The following is a 17922-nucleotide window of genomic DNA, read 5'->3' as shown; positions in this document are numbered from 1 at the left end:
CAGTGGACTACCTTATTTTCATAGCCTCTCTACAACTGTGGTTTTAGTGTACATGTGCTACAGAACTTAGTCCAGTGGTTTATCGACTATTTTGTAAGATGTTGAAGGATCATTTTCTTAGTGTTTTTGAGTATTTAGTAGTTCATTAAGTGAGTTAGTTGTAAACACACTACATAGGGTACCGCTGCTCTTGCTTCAAATTCAGTAGATCAGTCACCAGTTGGGTCATGCTGTATTGTTCACTGCTGACCAAGGTTTTAAGCATAGAGGATCTATGACATCATGCTTTGCTAATAACATTAACCAATTGAAGAAAGATATTTTCTGGGGTTGATGGTTGTAATCGTAAGAAAATTTTAGAATAATTTTTAATCCAAATTTAGACCATTTTGACCTGTCATTGATTTGGCTAGATTTGAGTGGAAACGCTCAATTACGGTCAGGCCATGTGTTCTGTTAACAAGGTTTAAGCTTGGCATATATACAATTAGTGTTTGTACCTAAAGTGTTCTGCAAATGCCTAACATGGCGGAGTGTATAGCCTAGTGGTTAGTGGTTAGTGGTTAACGCCGGCGTCTCCCAGTCATGAGATCCCCGGTTCGATTCCCCGCCGACAGCAATGTGTGTCGTCTGGCAAGGGTGTTGTTCAATAACAACTTCCTGACATGGACGTTAAATGGATGTGTGCCGAGAGATTGGCTTCGGTCAGCTTGCGAGTCTACAAGCCTCCATGGCTTCTTTCGCGAGTTCCTGCTTGCGGGAAGATCACATATACATACATACATACAACATTACAGTTACGCTGTGAAGGTTATATGAATTATTCTAGACCAGTTCCATATACTGTTCCTGCAATTGTATGGGATGATTATGTATTTTACCGAATGATTTACACTTTATTTCCACCTAGAGTGATATGAAGTTGTAGTTAATGGCATTTGAGTATTATATTGTAAGCTATGATACAGAGCATTGCATATATGGTTATTTCTGTTTTGTCTGAGTGTATAGTAGGGGTATATTGTATTTTTAATTTGCTACTGTCATTTGCAATTTGACAGACAAGACTGGAAGATACATTTGAGTTAAAGCTAGCCCAAACATGTTCAGTGCTCTGGTCACTGCATGTTTTAGTGGCCAGGATTCAAGAGGGGGTATGCTATGGCATAGCACTTTAAATATTTCTTGTTGAGATGTTTTATGCAATTGATTTGCTCTTAACAGTACTGAACTTGTGAGGTGAATACACAAATGAAACTGGATACTATTGCGTTGTGCCATATTTCGTACTGCTAGGACCCCTTCCACGTCCCCCCTTGGGTGCGTCTCTTTTCATTACAAGTTATATTTACACTAATCTGATCAACTTAATTGCTTCACGATCAACTTAGTGAAAACCATAACAATTTCAGTAATAAGTAACACCTTCTTGAATTGCTGGCTTCACACTTCCTTGTGATGATCGTTATCACTGTTAACTTGTCTAGTTCTGTCTGAAATGATTGTCTGATTTTAGATTGTCCAAGCTATTATCATAATCTATCTCACCTAGCTGTTGATACAATTAGTAATATTTTGCTAGGCTAAAAGCCTTAAGTTACATTTTTCAATATGCTAAACAGAGTTACATTTCAATACCACTATGCAGAAGCAGGACTAGAATGAAAAAGCTTAAACAAATTGTCAGGCTAAGATATTGTATCACAACAAATGAATACCTGTTACATCTAAATACCAAGCTCTTGTCATTCATGAAACAGAATGTATGTTACCTGAAATGTTTCGGGATTGTAAGTGTTTCAGATCTTTTTCATCATACACAGCCACCGGTGGACTTGGTAATAGTAAGCTGCGAAAAAAAAGAAAATGTACGATAACATATCTCCCACTTTGCAGATTTTCATTAAGAAATAGAAATAAATACAATTGTTAGATAAATTAACATAGAAAGAATTACGTAGAGGGCATAGGCCCTTAATTTTCAGGAAAATGCTTAGTTTTCTACAATTATATATTATGGTAAGAATTGTATTTGGTAAAAGGAGAATTGAGACCAACTCTTGGAATCACCTATTTACACAAGATTTTCATATTGGTGACCTGAAATGACCTTTGATCTCATGTTAAGTAGTGGGCACCTATTAACCTAGTGTACATTTTACAGATACTATAACTGTTAAGTAGGCTTGTTACAAGGTTTTCAGTTTTGGAACTGGTGAACCTAGATTATTAATGAGCTCTCACGATAGTGAGAGCAGTTGAGAAATTACCATTTAAGAGTAGAGCTTTTAACTGGAAATTTTAAGACAAAAATAAAATATATAATGATACTTTATACTTAATTATATGCAGATCAAAAAGAGAAACTATGCTTTATCCACGATAACACTTCTAGGCACTTTGGGTGGAAGAATGAGAAGGATGGACTTTGACCAATGTCACTGGTCATAGAGGGCGTACCAGTTCATCCTACACAGGTCGAATGACAGAGTGAAGCTTGTGGGGGAGACATGTAAGCTAGGAGTGGAGTAAATTATGACTAAGTAAGCCCGATGTAGCAGACTTTCAGAAAAGGTAATGATGCAGTGAGAAAGCCAGACTTTTTACATGGTTCCCCATTGTTCATGGATATCAAATGCTTGGAGATATTTCTGCTGAATGTTCTTCTATTAGCTCTATTAAATCACACATTCCAATATAACCTTATTTTCAATATCACATAGAACGAAAGCTTTAGTTTGGTTTGCCAACTTTGAATTAGTCCTCACCGTGCTACTTCAACCTTTTCATTGTTGATAATGAATTTAATGAGATCTTCATAATCTTCTCCAGCCAGCTTCTGGTCCCACCGATTCACTTCAATAGCCCTCAGGGTATTCAAAACTCCCAGCGAGACATCAGCCTTCAAGATCAGGGCTTTCTCTGTAATTTCTTCCACAACATGTGAAAGCTTCAGACATTTGATTGGAATCTGGAGAATAATTCACAGATATTGTAGTATGTCAACCTGAAATCAGTACCCAACAATAACAAGTGGAAAACATAAACCTAGAAACCTGAAGAGAGACATTAAGATTAATTTTGTGTGCTATTGAAGATATGAAAATTGTAATATGTGTCATGTAGCACACAAAATCAGCTAAAGTTGTCCCATGCATCACAATATCCTAAAGCAACACTAAGGATTGATTAATAGCCAACCTTTCTTTAAAACCATTGACGAAATGTGTACTTTACGATACACTGATCTTGTAAATTAAATAGATGGTTCAGCATATGATAATGTTGTATTAAAAAAGATTCACACATCCCAGAGTGATCTGCCACCGAATATTCATATTTTAGTCTGATATAACAGAATGAGAACATTTGGTCGATCTTGTACTAAAGATCAAATTTGTTCTCTGGATTGAGAGCTACATTTCAAGAGGTAACATACATAAATAAACTTATATCATCAATATCTCAACATACTAGATTTACTTACGTTTTAACACAAATTGGTGAAAATATACACCTTGAATTTTGTATCCTACAGATTGATGCTGTACTTGACACTGGAAAATTGAATGTTGTATTCATGCACACTTCATATTATGTATCACAGATATCGGGATATAAGCAGAGGTTTGCTGTGTATTTGAGCTAAGAACGTTGTATTCACACTTTACCTTTGATCTTGAAGCAAAGGTGAGCATAGAAACCTTTGACCTCAGCAGCAGTCGACTATCTCCAGAGCTGAAGTTGACGGATTCTCTTCTACAGATATCTGTGACAATGTCCTTGACCTTGTGTCCTTTGTAACCATCATACTCAGCAAAACAGAGACAGATGCAGTTGATGATGTAATCAGGAATCTCACCATCTCCTGTTTTAAAGTCTCTCATTAGAAAACTGGCAATGAAATGAAAGCTGGGGGGACAGATGTGACAAGTGAAGCACAAGACATAATGGAGATCAGCTGGGTCTATGTTAGCCAGGTGTTTTCTGAACAATTGATACTTGTAATGGTGTTCAGTTGATTTGTAACCCCAGAAGAGGCGGGCTAAATACTTTGCTGCAAACCACTCTTGGATTAACTTATGAAGGAATTTAACCTGTAAAGAGACATATTTTGCAGCTTTTCCTTTCTGCAAAGGTTTTGATTTCTTCTCTTGCGATTCCAATGTTGGTTTTCTCTCTGATTGATTGACAGATGCTGACAGATCAGGATCAGGGGATACCCCTCTCTTAATCTCTGAAGTAACATTTGATGTGTTCAGTGACTCCTCACTGATGGAATCAGTCTGGGGAGTTCCACTGCCTGAGTCAGTCTGAAGATTTCTATCAGGGGAATTAAATGGAGTTCCTTCCTCAACAACAAGTATCCCAGAATCTATCCATGCTTTGCTATTAGTGACACTTCTATCCACAAAGTCTTTCTGCCAAAACAATTGTTGGTTTCCTTTACGGAGGCCATTAAATGCAAGTTCCTCCAATGTAAAGTATGTTTTCTGTGCAGACAGATGACTATGGTTGTCTTCCTCATCCTGCACAGGACACAGAATGTCTACAATGGCCTTCACAAAAGGAGTAACCCTGTCAAGCTGACCCTTGTGCAACTTTCCTAATCTGTCAATGTTATGTACTAACAGCACAAAGAGTAGTGGAACATTACAAAGATCAAGAATAAATGGAACACTATCAATCAAGTCCTTTACATCTTCTTGACTTGTTTGATCATCAGAGTAGACTTTTTCAATGTATTCATCCCTCTCATCCTCACCAAAGCTTCCAATCTTCAACATTGGACCCAGAGGTAGATGCTTGGCATAGTCTGTCCTAGCTGTGATTATAACAATGCAGTTGGACAGTTTCTCCTTTGTCATTACTCTCATGACCTCTGAGGGACTTCCATCTTTGGTTACACCATTGTATTCTTCTAACCCATCCAATATGAGGTAGACTTTCTTCTTATCACTGTAAAGTATAGACTCAATATCCTCTTCTGTGATGGGAATGTCTTTACGGATGTAGAACATCTTGATAGCTTGAATAATTGTCATGTTATCAACAATTTTCAAGGGCAGATAGATGACCATGGGGATATCCATAAGCTTTCCACAACACCAGTCATAGGCCAACTGAGAGGAGAGCATTGTCTTGCCGGAGCCTGGCTGTCCTTCCAGAATGATACGAGTCTCTGCTTTAAGTCTTTCATCAGTAAAGATATCTTGGTAGTGCAGCTTACATTTGCGGTCAACTTCTCTGCTAGATATTTTCGAACCAGAATTTGTTAAGACTAAGCGGCTGGCTACAAAGAGATCGTTTGATTTCCATTGACAAGACTTCATCCAGGGGACAGGAGTCATTGTTTCAAACCAACTCTTCGTCTTCTGTTTTAAGCCTTTCAGGAATAAGTTCTTTTTGTCTTTAAAACAAGGAAACAGAAAGCACAGTTCAATTTATATTGAAACAAATTAAAATGTTTCAAAACTTGAGAGAACATGACAGAATATGAAGAATATCTACCAAAGTGAAAAGCAAATGCAATTTGATATCTGCAGTTTGGGCAATCTGATAACACTGTATCTTTGGTAACATTTATTAATTAAAATCTTCAATATATTTGGACTGGATTCATTTCCGGGGGTAATTTTTTCTGATAGGATGGGATGCGTGATGAGTTTACATCAGACGGGGACAGATTTAATAAGTGCGAGGCAAACTTAGTTTTGACAAAGTAAATTTCTTTTTGATGTGAGTTAGTAAATTTCTTTTCTTTTTGATGGAGAAAATTTCATTTTGATCAAGTTTATTTATTTTCTTGATGAAGAAGAATATTTTTGGGTACAGAAAATATATTTTTGATGTAGCAAACTTACTTTTGATCTAGTATTTTATTAAATTTGATTTCTTTTTTTGGATTTATTATTTTTTGGATGGAGAAAATATATTTTGGATGGAAAAAATGTATTTTTGGTGTGATAGATACATCAATATAATTAAAACTGCATTTGTTGTAATATTGTGTAAAACATCGTTTTCACAATTTGACTTCTGGTGAACGCAAACGACCAATGTCCTCCGCCCACATTATTAGGCTTCTTGTACTCCATGTGGTACAATTACATACCAAATATGCGATCTGTCCAAGGTTCCCTTGCAATATTATGTTTAGGAATGTGCGTTAGTGTAGAGAGAACAGGTAAGAGGGGAGTTAAGTAAATGTTTGGCGTTGCTGCCTTCAAATGACCTTTAACCTCCACCAAATTAAATAGGCTTCTTTTACTCATTGTTATACACCTTCATACCAAGTAAAAGGTCTACCTCAGATTCTAATATTGAGATATCATGTTTTCAAGGTTTTCACAATTTTGACCTGTGATGACTCCAAATAACCTTAGACCTCCACCAAAAACAATATGCTTCTTGAACTCAGTGTGGTACTTCTACTCAAACAAATATGAGTTCTGCCCAAGCTTCCCTTCTTGAGATATTGTGTTTACAAGTTTTCACAATTTGACCTCTAGTGACCAAAAATGACTTTGACTTCCCAAAACAAAAGGCTTTCTTGTACTCAGTGTAATGCAATTGGTCTGACCGTCCCTTCTTCAGATATCGTATCGTATCACAAACACACACACACCCTTACACGTATATGCCATCATGAATGCAAAGGTTACAAAATCATCGAAACCAAAAATTCAATATCTTTTATTTAGAGACAAACGTTGCTCTTATAACATGGCAAGAATCTATAGATGCTGTCTTTATTTATAACTGATGCAATGAGGACCAATCCATAACTAGGAGCATTGTTTAATTGTGAAGTCATCTGAGTACACCTATGAAACTGACTTTCATAAATGTGCTTCACCTCAAAACATATTTTGACATCTGTCTTCATTATCCCTAAAATATCCAGTATTCCACACAATTTTGTTACGATAGTGAGTGTAATTTGTGTGTTTATCTGTTTTTGATCTCTGGAGTCTTAAGTCAGGAATGTTCCTTAAAACTGGCATGAAACTTGTACCAGTGGAGTGTAGAGTTTGTAACATACACATAAATTTACAATACCTTCATCTTGTGGCATCGTTTCGTCAGAAAGTACCAAGGACTGGTATTCGTGTATCTTAGCTACTGCCTGGACAAGATGATAATCCTCTAAAGGTGACTTTAATTTGCTGACATCAGAAGGATTAATGATACCCATCTCATCAATTGTCAGGAGGCAGGAGAGTCCTGGATTCTGACTGGAGATAATTGTGTTCTTGTTCTCATCAGTAACTTGAAAGTTATCACACAGTTTCACTGTTATGGAAATCGTCAAATGAGCAGAGAGGCCGGCGATGAATCTACCATATTCAGTCTCTTGATCTGAAATGTTTAAGGTAAACATCAAGTTGAAGTTTCCAGTGTTGTTAAATATCCACAGAGATGTACTGGCACACTGATTTATGCATAAATCACATCATGGCACATGTGATTTTTCACACTTGTACATATATACTGTGATTTGGTGTACACAGTTTGGTTTCCAGCATCGAGAATAAATTACTGTGCTATGAATTGCTTAAAGTGGAATCTTTCTGAGGGAGGCAGGTGAGGGCGGGGGGGGGGTAGGATAAGCTGGCAGGTGATAGGCTATCACTTTCCATAAAGAGGTTTTGCTATATCAAAGAAAATATGAATGACCATTGAGCTATACTTTATGGAGATGAAGACCTCTCTTAAATCCATTTGTGGAATTACAAGAGGTGATTCAAAACGAAAAAATTACTATTGAACTATTGATTAGGGGCCTACCTCTCAGTTTCATGTACGTCTCTGTTAATAAGTGAGTATGGTTGATCTTCAGCTCAGTGAGTGCATCAGTTAATCGATTCACGTTTGAAGGGTGTATGTATCCTCTCTCTTCAAGGGCAAGCAGAAAGTTCTCAGAGTACCAGGGACTTGTAATAATGGTCTGCACTTGATCAGGTGGTAGTGAAAAGTAGCGGCCTAAATTCCCACAGTCAGTTTTGGTGAGCCTTGAAGACAGTTCTTCTTTGAGATGGCTGAAGGTCACGATGGATGCCTATGGAAGAGAGATACAACAATAAATCCAATGAGTTATTAATTCTTTGCCACCTAATCACATCAATAACTTTCATTTAAGACTAGCCTTGGTCAGAAGATTTCTGAAATGTGACAATGTTTGAGATGTAACCAAAAGCTCCTCTGAGACTTGAACTTCTCTTGAGCTACTGGTTACTCACAGATGATCCACACACTATATGAAGTCAAAACAAACTACTGTAAGTATTGACCTCTGGTCAGCTTAATGGGATATACATCAAATAGTAGAGTTCAGATTATTGTAAGGAAGGAAAGAAAATCTACCAACCACATCTAAAGTTAACTGTGTGTGCTTGCAATTTTTTTCTAAAATCTTATTAATATGTACTTGAACTGACCTATGACCTCTAGAGTGAGGCTGTAGAAACTCAGTACTACTGATGTGCTTGTACTTTGACGCTCAGTGTAACAGTCAAGAAAGGTATTGTAAGTGAAAGTTATTTAGGGTATACTTATTAACAGACATTTTATTGCATACAGTTTGTTTCAAAAGTGATTACTGATCTTACTACTTTACAGAATGACTCAAGGACATAGTTAAAAGAGCACTAGCTCTCTGCTCACTGATAGGAGATCTTTCAAACTGACTTCAGCTTACTGCCTGTATTTAATGGTCAGAAGGAAATCACCTTGTAATGGTACTTTGCAGATAATCTTTGACCACTTGGTTAGCTGAATTAGCAATGACATCTTACAGCCCTTATGTACAGCGATATGGTAAGGGGAAAGGGAATACTACTGAAAGTATGGCGTGAAATACTACTGAAAGTAGATTTTTGCAAGTACAGTTAGGTGTAGATTTCACATGTATGTTATTTACTAAACACTGTGTCCTTTCACACACTGGAGGGCTGAAACCAAGACAGATCATTATCTTATCATTATCTGAGGACGTCCCTAAGTCTGAAGAAAGTTTGAGTAATTTTTAGGAAACTTTGAATGACCTTCTAGGCATTTTCCTCCCACTACCAAATGATCAATGTTGCCAACACTGATCAACATTAGGTGCAGCACACATGATGAAGATGAATTTCCGAAAGGTTTCAAAAATATTGGACACTGTGAACCCTTATAACCTTGGTGTAAAATATGACTGTCAATATTCATTTTTTGAGATATCATGTTTACAATGTTGTCATCTCTGTTGACTTCATATGTTTGACCTGCATAAATATGTGTAGACATTTTGCCCATTATTAGAGTAATCTACCATGCACATATCAACCTTGACAAAATTTGGTCTTTGAGAGATATAGTTTTAAAATTTTGGCAACTGCTGACCTTAAATATCCTTTGAGATATTGTGCTTACAAGGTTGTCAAGGTTTGACCTCTGATGACCTCAACTAACCTTTGACCAACACCAAATTGGGTAAAATCTTTACACTACATAAGGCGATCATACCATGCATATATGAGCTCCTTTGTTGTTCAGGTTCTGGAGGTAGTGTTTTTGAGATTTTCACATGTTGCCCTCTGCTGACCACAAATGACCTTTGAACTCCACCCAAGACAATAGGGTTCTTGTACTCATTATAGGGAAGCCTTATGCAAATTATGAGAGCCAATAATATTAATATATTGAAAGACATTGATGATGATTTTGGAAGGGAAAATGTCTACATTAGACGCTCTGTCTAAATTATGTATTAAGCATATGGTTGTACTAGATTTAGTTTATTTCCTTTGTAATTTGTATGTATATTTATTTTCCTAACCCTAGTGTAAAATTATAACACATTGCATTTCTGGCTGTTGCAAATATATTGTTAAATGACCTGGTAAACCTTTTTAAGTATAGCCTGTAGGACGTTTAATATGTAAAATATATCAAATTAATTATATGCAATTTCTTATTTTCTTTTTCCTCAAACATAATTTTATCCATGTACAGTACAAGATGTTTGAATTCACCAGAGACTATATAATCTATGTTATTGGAGGTATGTATATACATTATCTTACAATGCAAGATATTTATTAAGGTTTATGAATCAACACTGTACTTTGCTAAATAAGCCTATGGAAGGTTTTACAACACATTCAGATTCCCAACATCTTTGAGTCTTATTTTTTCTATTAATTTCTTACTTTTCTTACTTTCTTACATTTCTTACAACAAATATTTTTAAGTGTGTTCTGTAAAGATGTTTGTATTCAATGAGACCAATGTGGTTTTATGGAGTGTGCACACAAATTCATTATAACGTAAAACATTCGGAAGGTTTTGGAATTTATTCACATTGTAGCTATATGTTGGGCCAAAATGTTTTATTTCATAAATAGAATTCCCTTAATTGTGTTCTTCTCATTTTTTCTTAATCCTGCCAAAAAACTAACCCATGAATTGCACTCTACAGAAATGTTTGTATTCACCAAGCCGAAATATGTTTCTATTAAGGGATTAAAGGGTCTACACAGTTTTATAATGCCAAAAATTTGAAAGGATTTTGGAATTTATTCGCCCTGTACTGTATGTTTGTGTTGCAATGAGAGGTTTGGCTGCTTCAATCCTTTAGAATTGTTCTTCTCATTTTGTCTCTCTATTTATCATTATTGCCAAACAAGCAAAGGAATGTTTGCATTCACTTATGTAGGATTAACTAATCTTAACATGTTGGATTGTTCACTGTGAAATGAAAAAAAATATGGCACTAACAGTAGCTTGGTATCAAACTCCCTATAGTATTCGCTGTCTGATCTTCAATCAGCAGTTAGAAATTAGCTACAAAATTTCAACTAAAAATTCTAGCCCCAAAATTGTATTTCCAAGACTCCCCAAAAAGTGCAAATAAAATTATCTACACAAATGTTCGCAGTCATTGATAACTAACTTTGCAGTTTTTCTAGCCTATATTCAGTATTCAAGATATCAAATACAATTCCTGTTTACATTTCTTACACTATCCTACTGTACTTACTGTGCTGTATACGCTCAGTATGCCTTTATGTGTTGTTGTAAACATAAACATTAACCTGTTTACATTGCTTATCCTGATTCTTGGCAAAAAATCAATAACACGGAAAGTAAACAATGTATGACCCTCAAAGAGAGAGTAAACAACAACAGCAGGGAGTTTAGACCATGATACAAACACCAGACCAAACTCGCTGCTTACAGTGATATTGTCTGCTCTTGAGTAGCCTGGTGTTTTATACTGATGTATCAGCTCTCCCTCCAGGTTGCATCTAATAGCCTTTTTATAGCCTGTAGATATAAACAGATTATCCCCATAAACTGTTATAACTTCAGGCCATTCCCGTCTTTCTAATCCTTTCAGGGTGATTGTCTTGATTTTATTTAAACTTAAATCAAACACAATCACCTCGCCAAAAAATATCAAACCAATAAATATCTCTCTCTCTCTGACAGTCATACATGAGGCTTTTCTATGGTGTAATAGCTCACTGTGTGTGGGCATGTCGTCTGTCTTGATATTGTAGACATCCAACTGATTTTCACACACAGTGACTATACTAGAATCATCTAAGAATGAAACATAACGAGTGGGCCATCTTGAATGACTTGAATGACTCTTAATATCTTTAGAATAAACCAGAGTTATTAATGGTGAAGAAGAATCAGGATTATATATTGTAAACAGGTCTATGAATGTTGTCCTTGTGTTGTCGTCGTATCCGCTAACAGCAACTCTGGAAGAATCCACCGTCATATCCCACAGCAGCCGAAGACCTTCATCGGTTAATTTGGGCAACCTTGTACGCTGAACTCTACAAAAGGCAAAAAAGTAGAATATTAGGTCAAGTTTACAATACCTATCCCTGGTAGCGGAGAATGCTGGTGGGCATGTTGAGAGGAATTTCTCTCTAAACACGAGATCTGCGATGTGGAGAATATGATTGCACGATTGGGTGTATTCATAGGCCATACAGGCGTAGGCGATTGGCCCTTGGTACCGTGCTTTTCCCAAGCGTCTTGATCATGGGAGTACCTTCTGGTGTGATTTGAGGGGAAATTATTCAACAAACAATTGTGGATCAGTAAGGCGCGAGGGCGTAATTAGTAACTGGGAAATTATGCATATAGTCGCTGGAGATTGTGTTCATTATATGTTGTGCATGTTTCCTCAATATTTCTAATATTCACATTCCACAGCGTCAAATACGAGAGCGCAACCATCTAGCTTCATTATGAAGAGAGATAAAGAATTGAAAATTAGATTTAAGGTCGCAATTATGAATACTGAGATTTCAACAGTCAGTATTACTTTATTTATAGGTCTGTGTGCTAACTATACCTGTTTGTTTCTACACACGGGAGAGTCCTGAATGAATCAGTGACATTGACATCGTAATATAGACAGGATAAATAAATTAAACAGGAAAGACAAAATGTGGTGATCACTTGAAAAACTTCATATGATAACATTTAATAGTAGACTGCACACAAGATTTTCTAGGTTTGACTACTGTTGCCAACAAGATACTTGCATTCAAGTTGACCTAATCCCTATTAAATGTGAATGTTATAGCAACTTTCATTTATTGGTCATTATGTATTAAAGTATTTGAACCCTCTAAGGTTAATTTATGTATTAATGACAATTTGTTCAACGCTTTCCTTTGATATTATGTTGCATTTAGCATGTTTACATATTTGACCTCTTGTGACTTCGAATGACCTTCGACCTCATAAGAAGCAAGGTATTTGTACTGACTAAGGTGAATCTACGCACAAAGTATGAAGTTCATTTAAGTTACAACTCTGTAGTTTTTGTGTATACTTGATTCTCAGACTTCATCACTGTTAACCTTAAAGGAATTGTCTGGTGGAAGATTTTGATATATTATACTCATAGTTCTTATTTTTCTCTTTCTAACCATGTGAACATTGTCCCCATTTTCTTTCTTGTAGAAATATGGTTTTCAAATTCATCAGTTTCTCACCAAAAGCACCGTTTGTTCGAACGCATCAATTGGTGATTGATGTATTGCAGGCAAATAGGCAAAACTATATTTGATATTTGACCTACTTCAAGTTTCAATATTTGAGTAATTGTGATATCAACATTATCAGACTTTGACCACTATTGACGTCACATGAGCTTTGACCTCAACATAACAAAATATGGTTAAAATAAGTAAACTAAGCAGAGAAAAGTTGAAAAAAGGTAAAACACCAACAGCAACAATATGCATCCATGTGAGATAAGTATGTATGTACAGGTATGTATGTATGTATGTATGTATGTATGTATGTATGTGTGTATGTATGTATGTATGTATATGTGATCTTCCCGCAAGCAGGAACTCGCGAAAGAAGCCATGGAGGCTTGTAGACTCGCAAGCTGAACGAAGCCAATCTCTCGGCACACATCCATTTAACGTCCATGTCGGGAAGTTGTTATTGAACAACACCCTTGCCAGACGACACACATTGCTGTCGGCGGGGAATCGAACCGGGGATCTCATGACTGTGAGACGCCGGCGTTAACCACTAGGCTATACACTCCGCCATACATCTATATACATCCATACACACATATATAGATACAAATTTATAATTATGTATATTAAAATGCAAAACAGTCTAGAAAAAAATAACACAAGTCAACCTATCGAATGACTCTCAGGTTGAAAAGAGAGTCAGAATTGGGTAAAAAAGAAAACCTGAATCTTTTATGTTTAGACTGTGGCTGTTTAGACTGTTTAGACTGTGGCATTGTGGCTGTTTAGACTGTGGCATTTCAAGGTCTTCAGACTGTAACCTGTAACCTGTGTTGAACTCAAGTGACCTTTAACCTCCATATAACACAAACAGTTATTGTACTCATTAAGGTAAATACATTCACCAAGTACGAAGTCCATCCAAGCTTGGCTTTCGTGTTTACAAGTTGTTTAATAGACTTTCGCTTAGGTTGAACTTGAATGACCTTTTGACCTCCCACAATTTCAATTGATTCTTGTGCTTACTAAGAGTGATCTACATACCAACTACAAAGTTTAACGAAGTTATCCTTTTTGAGTTATCTTATATATAAGGTTTTCAGACTTTGACCTCATATGTCCATTGGGCATTGGCATCCACAGATTTCAATTGGATTCTTTTACTAGCTTGCAGACAAATCCACAATGCATCAACTTCAGCGATCACATACTTTTTGAGTTATTGTGTTTCCAAACAGTGTCGCACACACACATACCCAAGCAATAACACACACAACATCACCATCAACTTAATCATTTATGCCTCCAGCAAGGAATGAAAAAAGAACCGGGGAAGAAATCAACTGTAGCATCGCTGTAAGGAACACAGGGATATATTCATGACATATTAGAATGTAGCATAAATGAAGTGGGAGATGGGTGTAACCTTCAGTCTAAACAGAGCGGGAGATGGGGGACTTCAGACGGAAAAGTGGGAGGGTCACATAAGAGGCCGGTTACTAGAGAGGGTATTACTTACGGTGTGATGGCAGTCCTGTTCTCATTGTCCATCTTCTGACAGATATCTCAAAATTCGCACGATCCTGCTCAACTGAATTGAAATAATAACACTTAATTAATGGTTCATATTAATCATACAATAAAAATGCAAACTTTTTCTGTCTTTCGTATAAGTAGCAACTGTCCACCCACATGTATAAAGTAACCATATTTAAGTTGTTGAATAACGCACATAAGTGTTTGCAAAATGTAGACCTACAAAACCTCATCGATAGCCAATAGAACTGAAAACTATAGAGAGCCTTATCTTCGTAAGGTTAACAAAATCAATATGTATCATTGGCAAATTGCACAAAATGTGCAAATACAAAACATGTATGACATGCATTGATTACAATTGATTTATTACAAACATTAATTAGGATTTTCAGTTATAAACGGCGTTCACCACGTTCACGATTTGCCGAAAATGTAAACGGTAGAAAGAGAGTGACATGTCAGCTCTCCCCTTTGAGAAAATATTTTACCCAATTAAGTTCACTTAGATACATAATGGTGCTACCATTGGAGGTATCTAGGAATTATTTAATAAAATTCTGTGTAATATTAATAATAATAAATGAGACTTATATAGCGCCAAATCAGTAAACAAAAGTTACTGCTCAAAGCGCTTTACAGAGTAAGTAAATTAATTTACAAAAGAACAAGTGAAAAAATGGGTCTTAAGTAGACTTTTGAAAGTAGAAAGTTTATAGCATGTTCGAATGTGATCTGGTAACTTGTTCCAGAGATAAGACCCAGAGTATTGGAAGCTTCTGTAACCATAGTTCTTCAATCGTGGTTTTGGAACAGTTAAAAACAGTTTGTTGGAGGAACGAAGTGTGCGAGTTGGAGTATATGGCAAGAGAAGTTGTGACAGGTACACAGGCCGTTCAAGATGATGAGCACAGAAGGTGAGAAGAAGTATTTTATACTGGATTCTGTAGCTGATAGGTAGCCAATGAAGTTCCTTCAGAAGTGGGGTGGTGCGACACTTTCTTCCTTTCCTTTTCACAATACGGGCAGCGGTGTTTTGGATCTTTTGGAGTTTTTTGATGGTCGAATCAGGAAGGCCAAATAAAAGTGAATTAAGAAAATCAAGCTTTGATGTCACAAACGCATGGACCAGTATCTCACAAGTCTTATTATCGAGGTAATTCCTCCCAAACTTATATTGCCACCCAAACTTAGCCAGAAACTTTACGGAAATATTTTGCTCAGGGAGGGGAGGTGCTGCACCCCCGGCCCCTTATAATCATGATGGTGGGGAGTGGATGCATTTTGCTTGTATTTCAAAGCAAAAATGTGTTTGGGATTTGGTTTTATTCTCTTGCACAAAAGCTAGTGTTTACAATATCCTTTAAGTGTAGTTATCCTATTAAGTGTAGTTATCATTAAATGTCATGAGACTTTGTATCACAAATTCATAATAAAATGTTTCATGTGTTGTAATTGCTAGTCTTACAGAAAAAAGAACCCTGTATAAGTACATGCCAAGTTCTTAAACAACTTCAGTGTTAACATTGTAACTGATGTCTTCAAAAAGTAAAATAATGTAAAATGTAAGCTGCAGTAGAATAGTAGATAATGTGTCAACTTTTTGATCGATTTTGGAGAAGGTCAAAAGGTTATTTAAGATCAGCAAATGTTCAACCTTGCAAACACAATATCATCTCAAGGTAGGTAACTACAGTGTATCTTATATTTGGCATTTGACTTCCTCATAATGAGTACAAGAAATGAGTATAAGAACTCTATTGTGTTAGGTGTAAGTCAAAGGTAATTTAGAGACAATAGAGTTCAACATGTGAAAATCTCAAAAAGCTGCAATAAACATCAAGAGAGATTTATGTGTTTGGTTGATTAATATAATAATGTGTAAACTTCCTCAGAGTAGGTCCAATTTCACTCAAGGTCAGAGGTGGAAACTTTAAACCCTTGTTAGCATAATATCTCAAGAGGAGTAGTTCTACTACAATACGGCCAAATTTGTCAGTATTTGCCACGTAACATTCCCAAAATAAGCACAAAAACCAATTGCTTACATGGATAATAGCCCAACATCTCCAATTGATATGTTAGGTTTTTCTAACAGAAATTGTTCTCAAGAAAGACCTTATGTGGTTTGTTATAGTCGATTTGGTCTGTAATATCTATGAAAAAAGCGTAACTGTAAGATAATGACTAGAACATTATGTGTAGGTAGGCATAATAACACTTAAGGTTAAATTTCAAGTAAGAGATTTTGCATCTAAACACAATCATTGTTGATCGTTATATAAACATTGATCATGGATCAAACTTTAGTTGATGGGATAAATCAGACGGGTGTCTTTGCCCCAGTCTATCACAACAAATATAAGAACAGTTGAAACATTTCCATTTTCAACAAGAGATCTTGCAGGAAGCCTACTTAGATGGCTTAAATTTCTTTAATAGGCCTTTGATGCTCTGCTCAATTGGGAGCCAAATAAACACTCTTAATATGGAAAATTTGTTCAAACTACTGTACATCTATTTTTTATATTTGATTAAATGGTCAATTCCATGATAAGGTCAACATCATACCAAAAAATTTAAAATCATTGTACATTAAAATTGTATAAGTTTCCAATAAATAGAATACTTGTAGATACTAAAAAAAAAAATTCACCCCCGAAACATCATTGTTTGATTATGGGGTCGGTAATAACAAATGGTTCCCGTAGTAACTCAATTATGAACAAGAGCCCAAGGGCACTGTGGTTGCTTGCTTGGGGTATATGACAATACACATAATATTATCAAGCAAGATTGGGCTGAAATAGTCCAAGTAATTGTGGTCCTACATGTTCCCATAAAGTAACCAACACTATAGCCAACACTTTTGTGATCACAAAATGTGATCAGATTTTTGATCAAAAGGCACTTTTGAGATCTAAATATGGCATCGAAAATGTAAGAAATATAAGAGACCTACAAGCGTGTCAACAGATATGATAACATTGGTGACCTCAGATGACATGACCTTTAAGTTTCAAAATGTTCCACCACCCCATTCACAACTTGTCCCAAAATATTAAACATGTCACACCTTGGCATTGAGATTTAATTGCATTAAATGTCAAAAAATTAACTTTGAACTTGTATAAACATAACTTCACACACAATGGTCACCCAGAGGTCAACCAATTGACATTTTTGATCAGTGAGACCTAAATAGAGCATGACTGTAAAAATTCAAACACATTTAATGCAATAACTCCCAGTGCCAAGGTGTGACAAGGTTGATTTTTTTGGACAAGTTGCAAATGGTATAGGGGAATATTTTCAAACTTAACGGTCATGTGATCCAACGTCACCAAAGGTCAGCTAATGTTAAAAAAGTAGTATT

The 17922-nt window shown here is 36.1% G+C and overlaps 2 protein-coding genes across 5 annotated transcripts in view; both read right to left on the bottom strand.

Moving 5' to 3' along the window:
- The window catches only part of LOC139977167 (uncharacterized), a 187079-nt gene that overhangs the window by 53516 nt on the left and 115641 nt on the right, over positions 1 to 17922 (bottom strand). The gene's annotated exons all lie outside the window — the stretch shown is intronic.
- Positions 1 to 17922, bottom strand: part of LOC139977179 (uncharacterized) — a 32597-nt gene that overhangs the window by 1419 nt on the left and 13256 nt on the right. Inside the window, exons 2-9 of one of the 2 annotated variants that reach the window (XM_071986416.1) lie at positions 14530 to 14601; positions 11024 to 11834; positions 7792 to 8062; positions 7063 to 7362; positions 3672 to 5410; positions 2769 to 2971; positions 1773 to 1849; positions 544 to 750 (exon numbers count right to left, since the gene is read on the bottom strand). In XM_071986416.1, coding sequence (XP_071842517.1) covers positions 719 to 750; positions 1773 to 1849; positions 2769 to 2971; positions 3672 to 5410; positions 7063 to 7362; positions 7792 to 8062; positions 11024 to 11834; positions 14530 to 14561 — 3465 coding nt within the window. In that variant the 5' untranslated portion in view covers positions 14562 to 14601 and the 3' untranslated portion in view covers positions 544 to 718. Of the gene's footprint in view, positions 1 to 543; positions 751 to 1772; positions 1850 to 2768; positions 2972 to 3671; positions 5411 to 7062; positions 7363 to 7791; positions 8063 to 11023; positions 11835 to 14529; positions 14602 to 17922 lie in introns of those variants that run through there. The other variant, XM_071986415.1, reaches the window with a different exon arrangement.

The sequence above is a fragment of the Apostichopus japonicus genome, chromosome 12 (genome assembly GCF_037975245.1).
Source record: "Apostichopus japonicus isolate 1M-3 chromosome 12, ASM3797524v1, whole genome shotgun sequence".
NCBI lineage: Eukaryota > Metazoa > Echinodermata > Holothuroidea > Aspidochirotida > Stichopodidae > Apostichopus > Apostichopus japonicus.
This window is presented reverse-complemented; position numbering and strand designations above follow the sequence as displayed.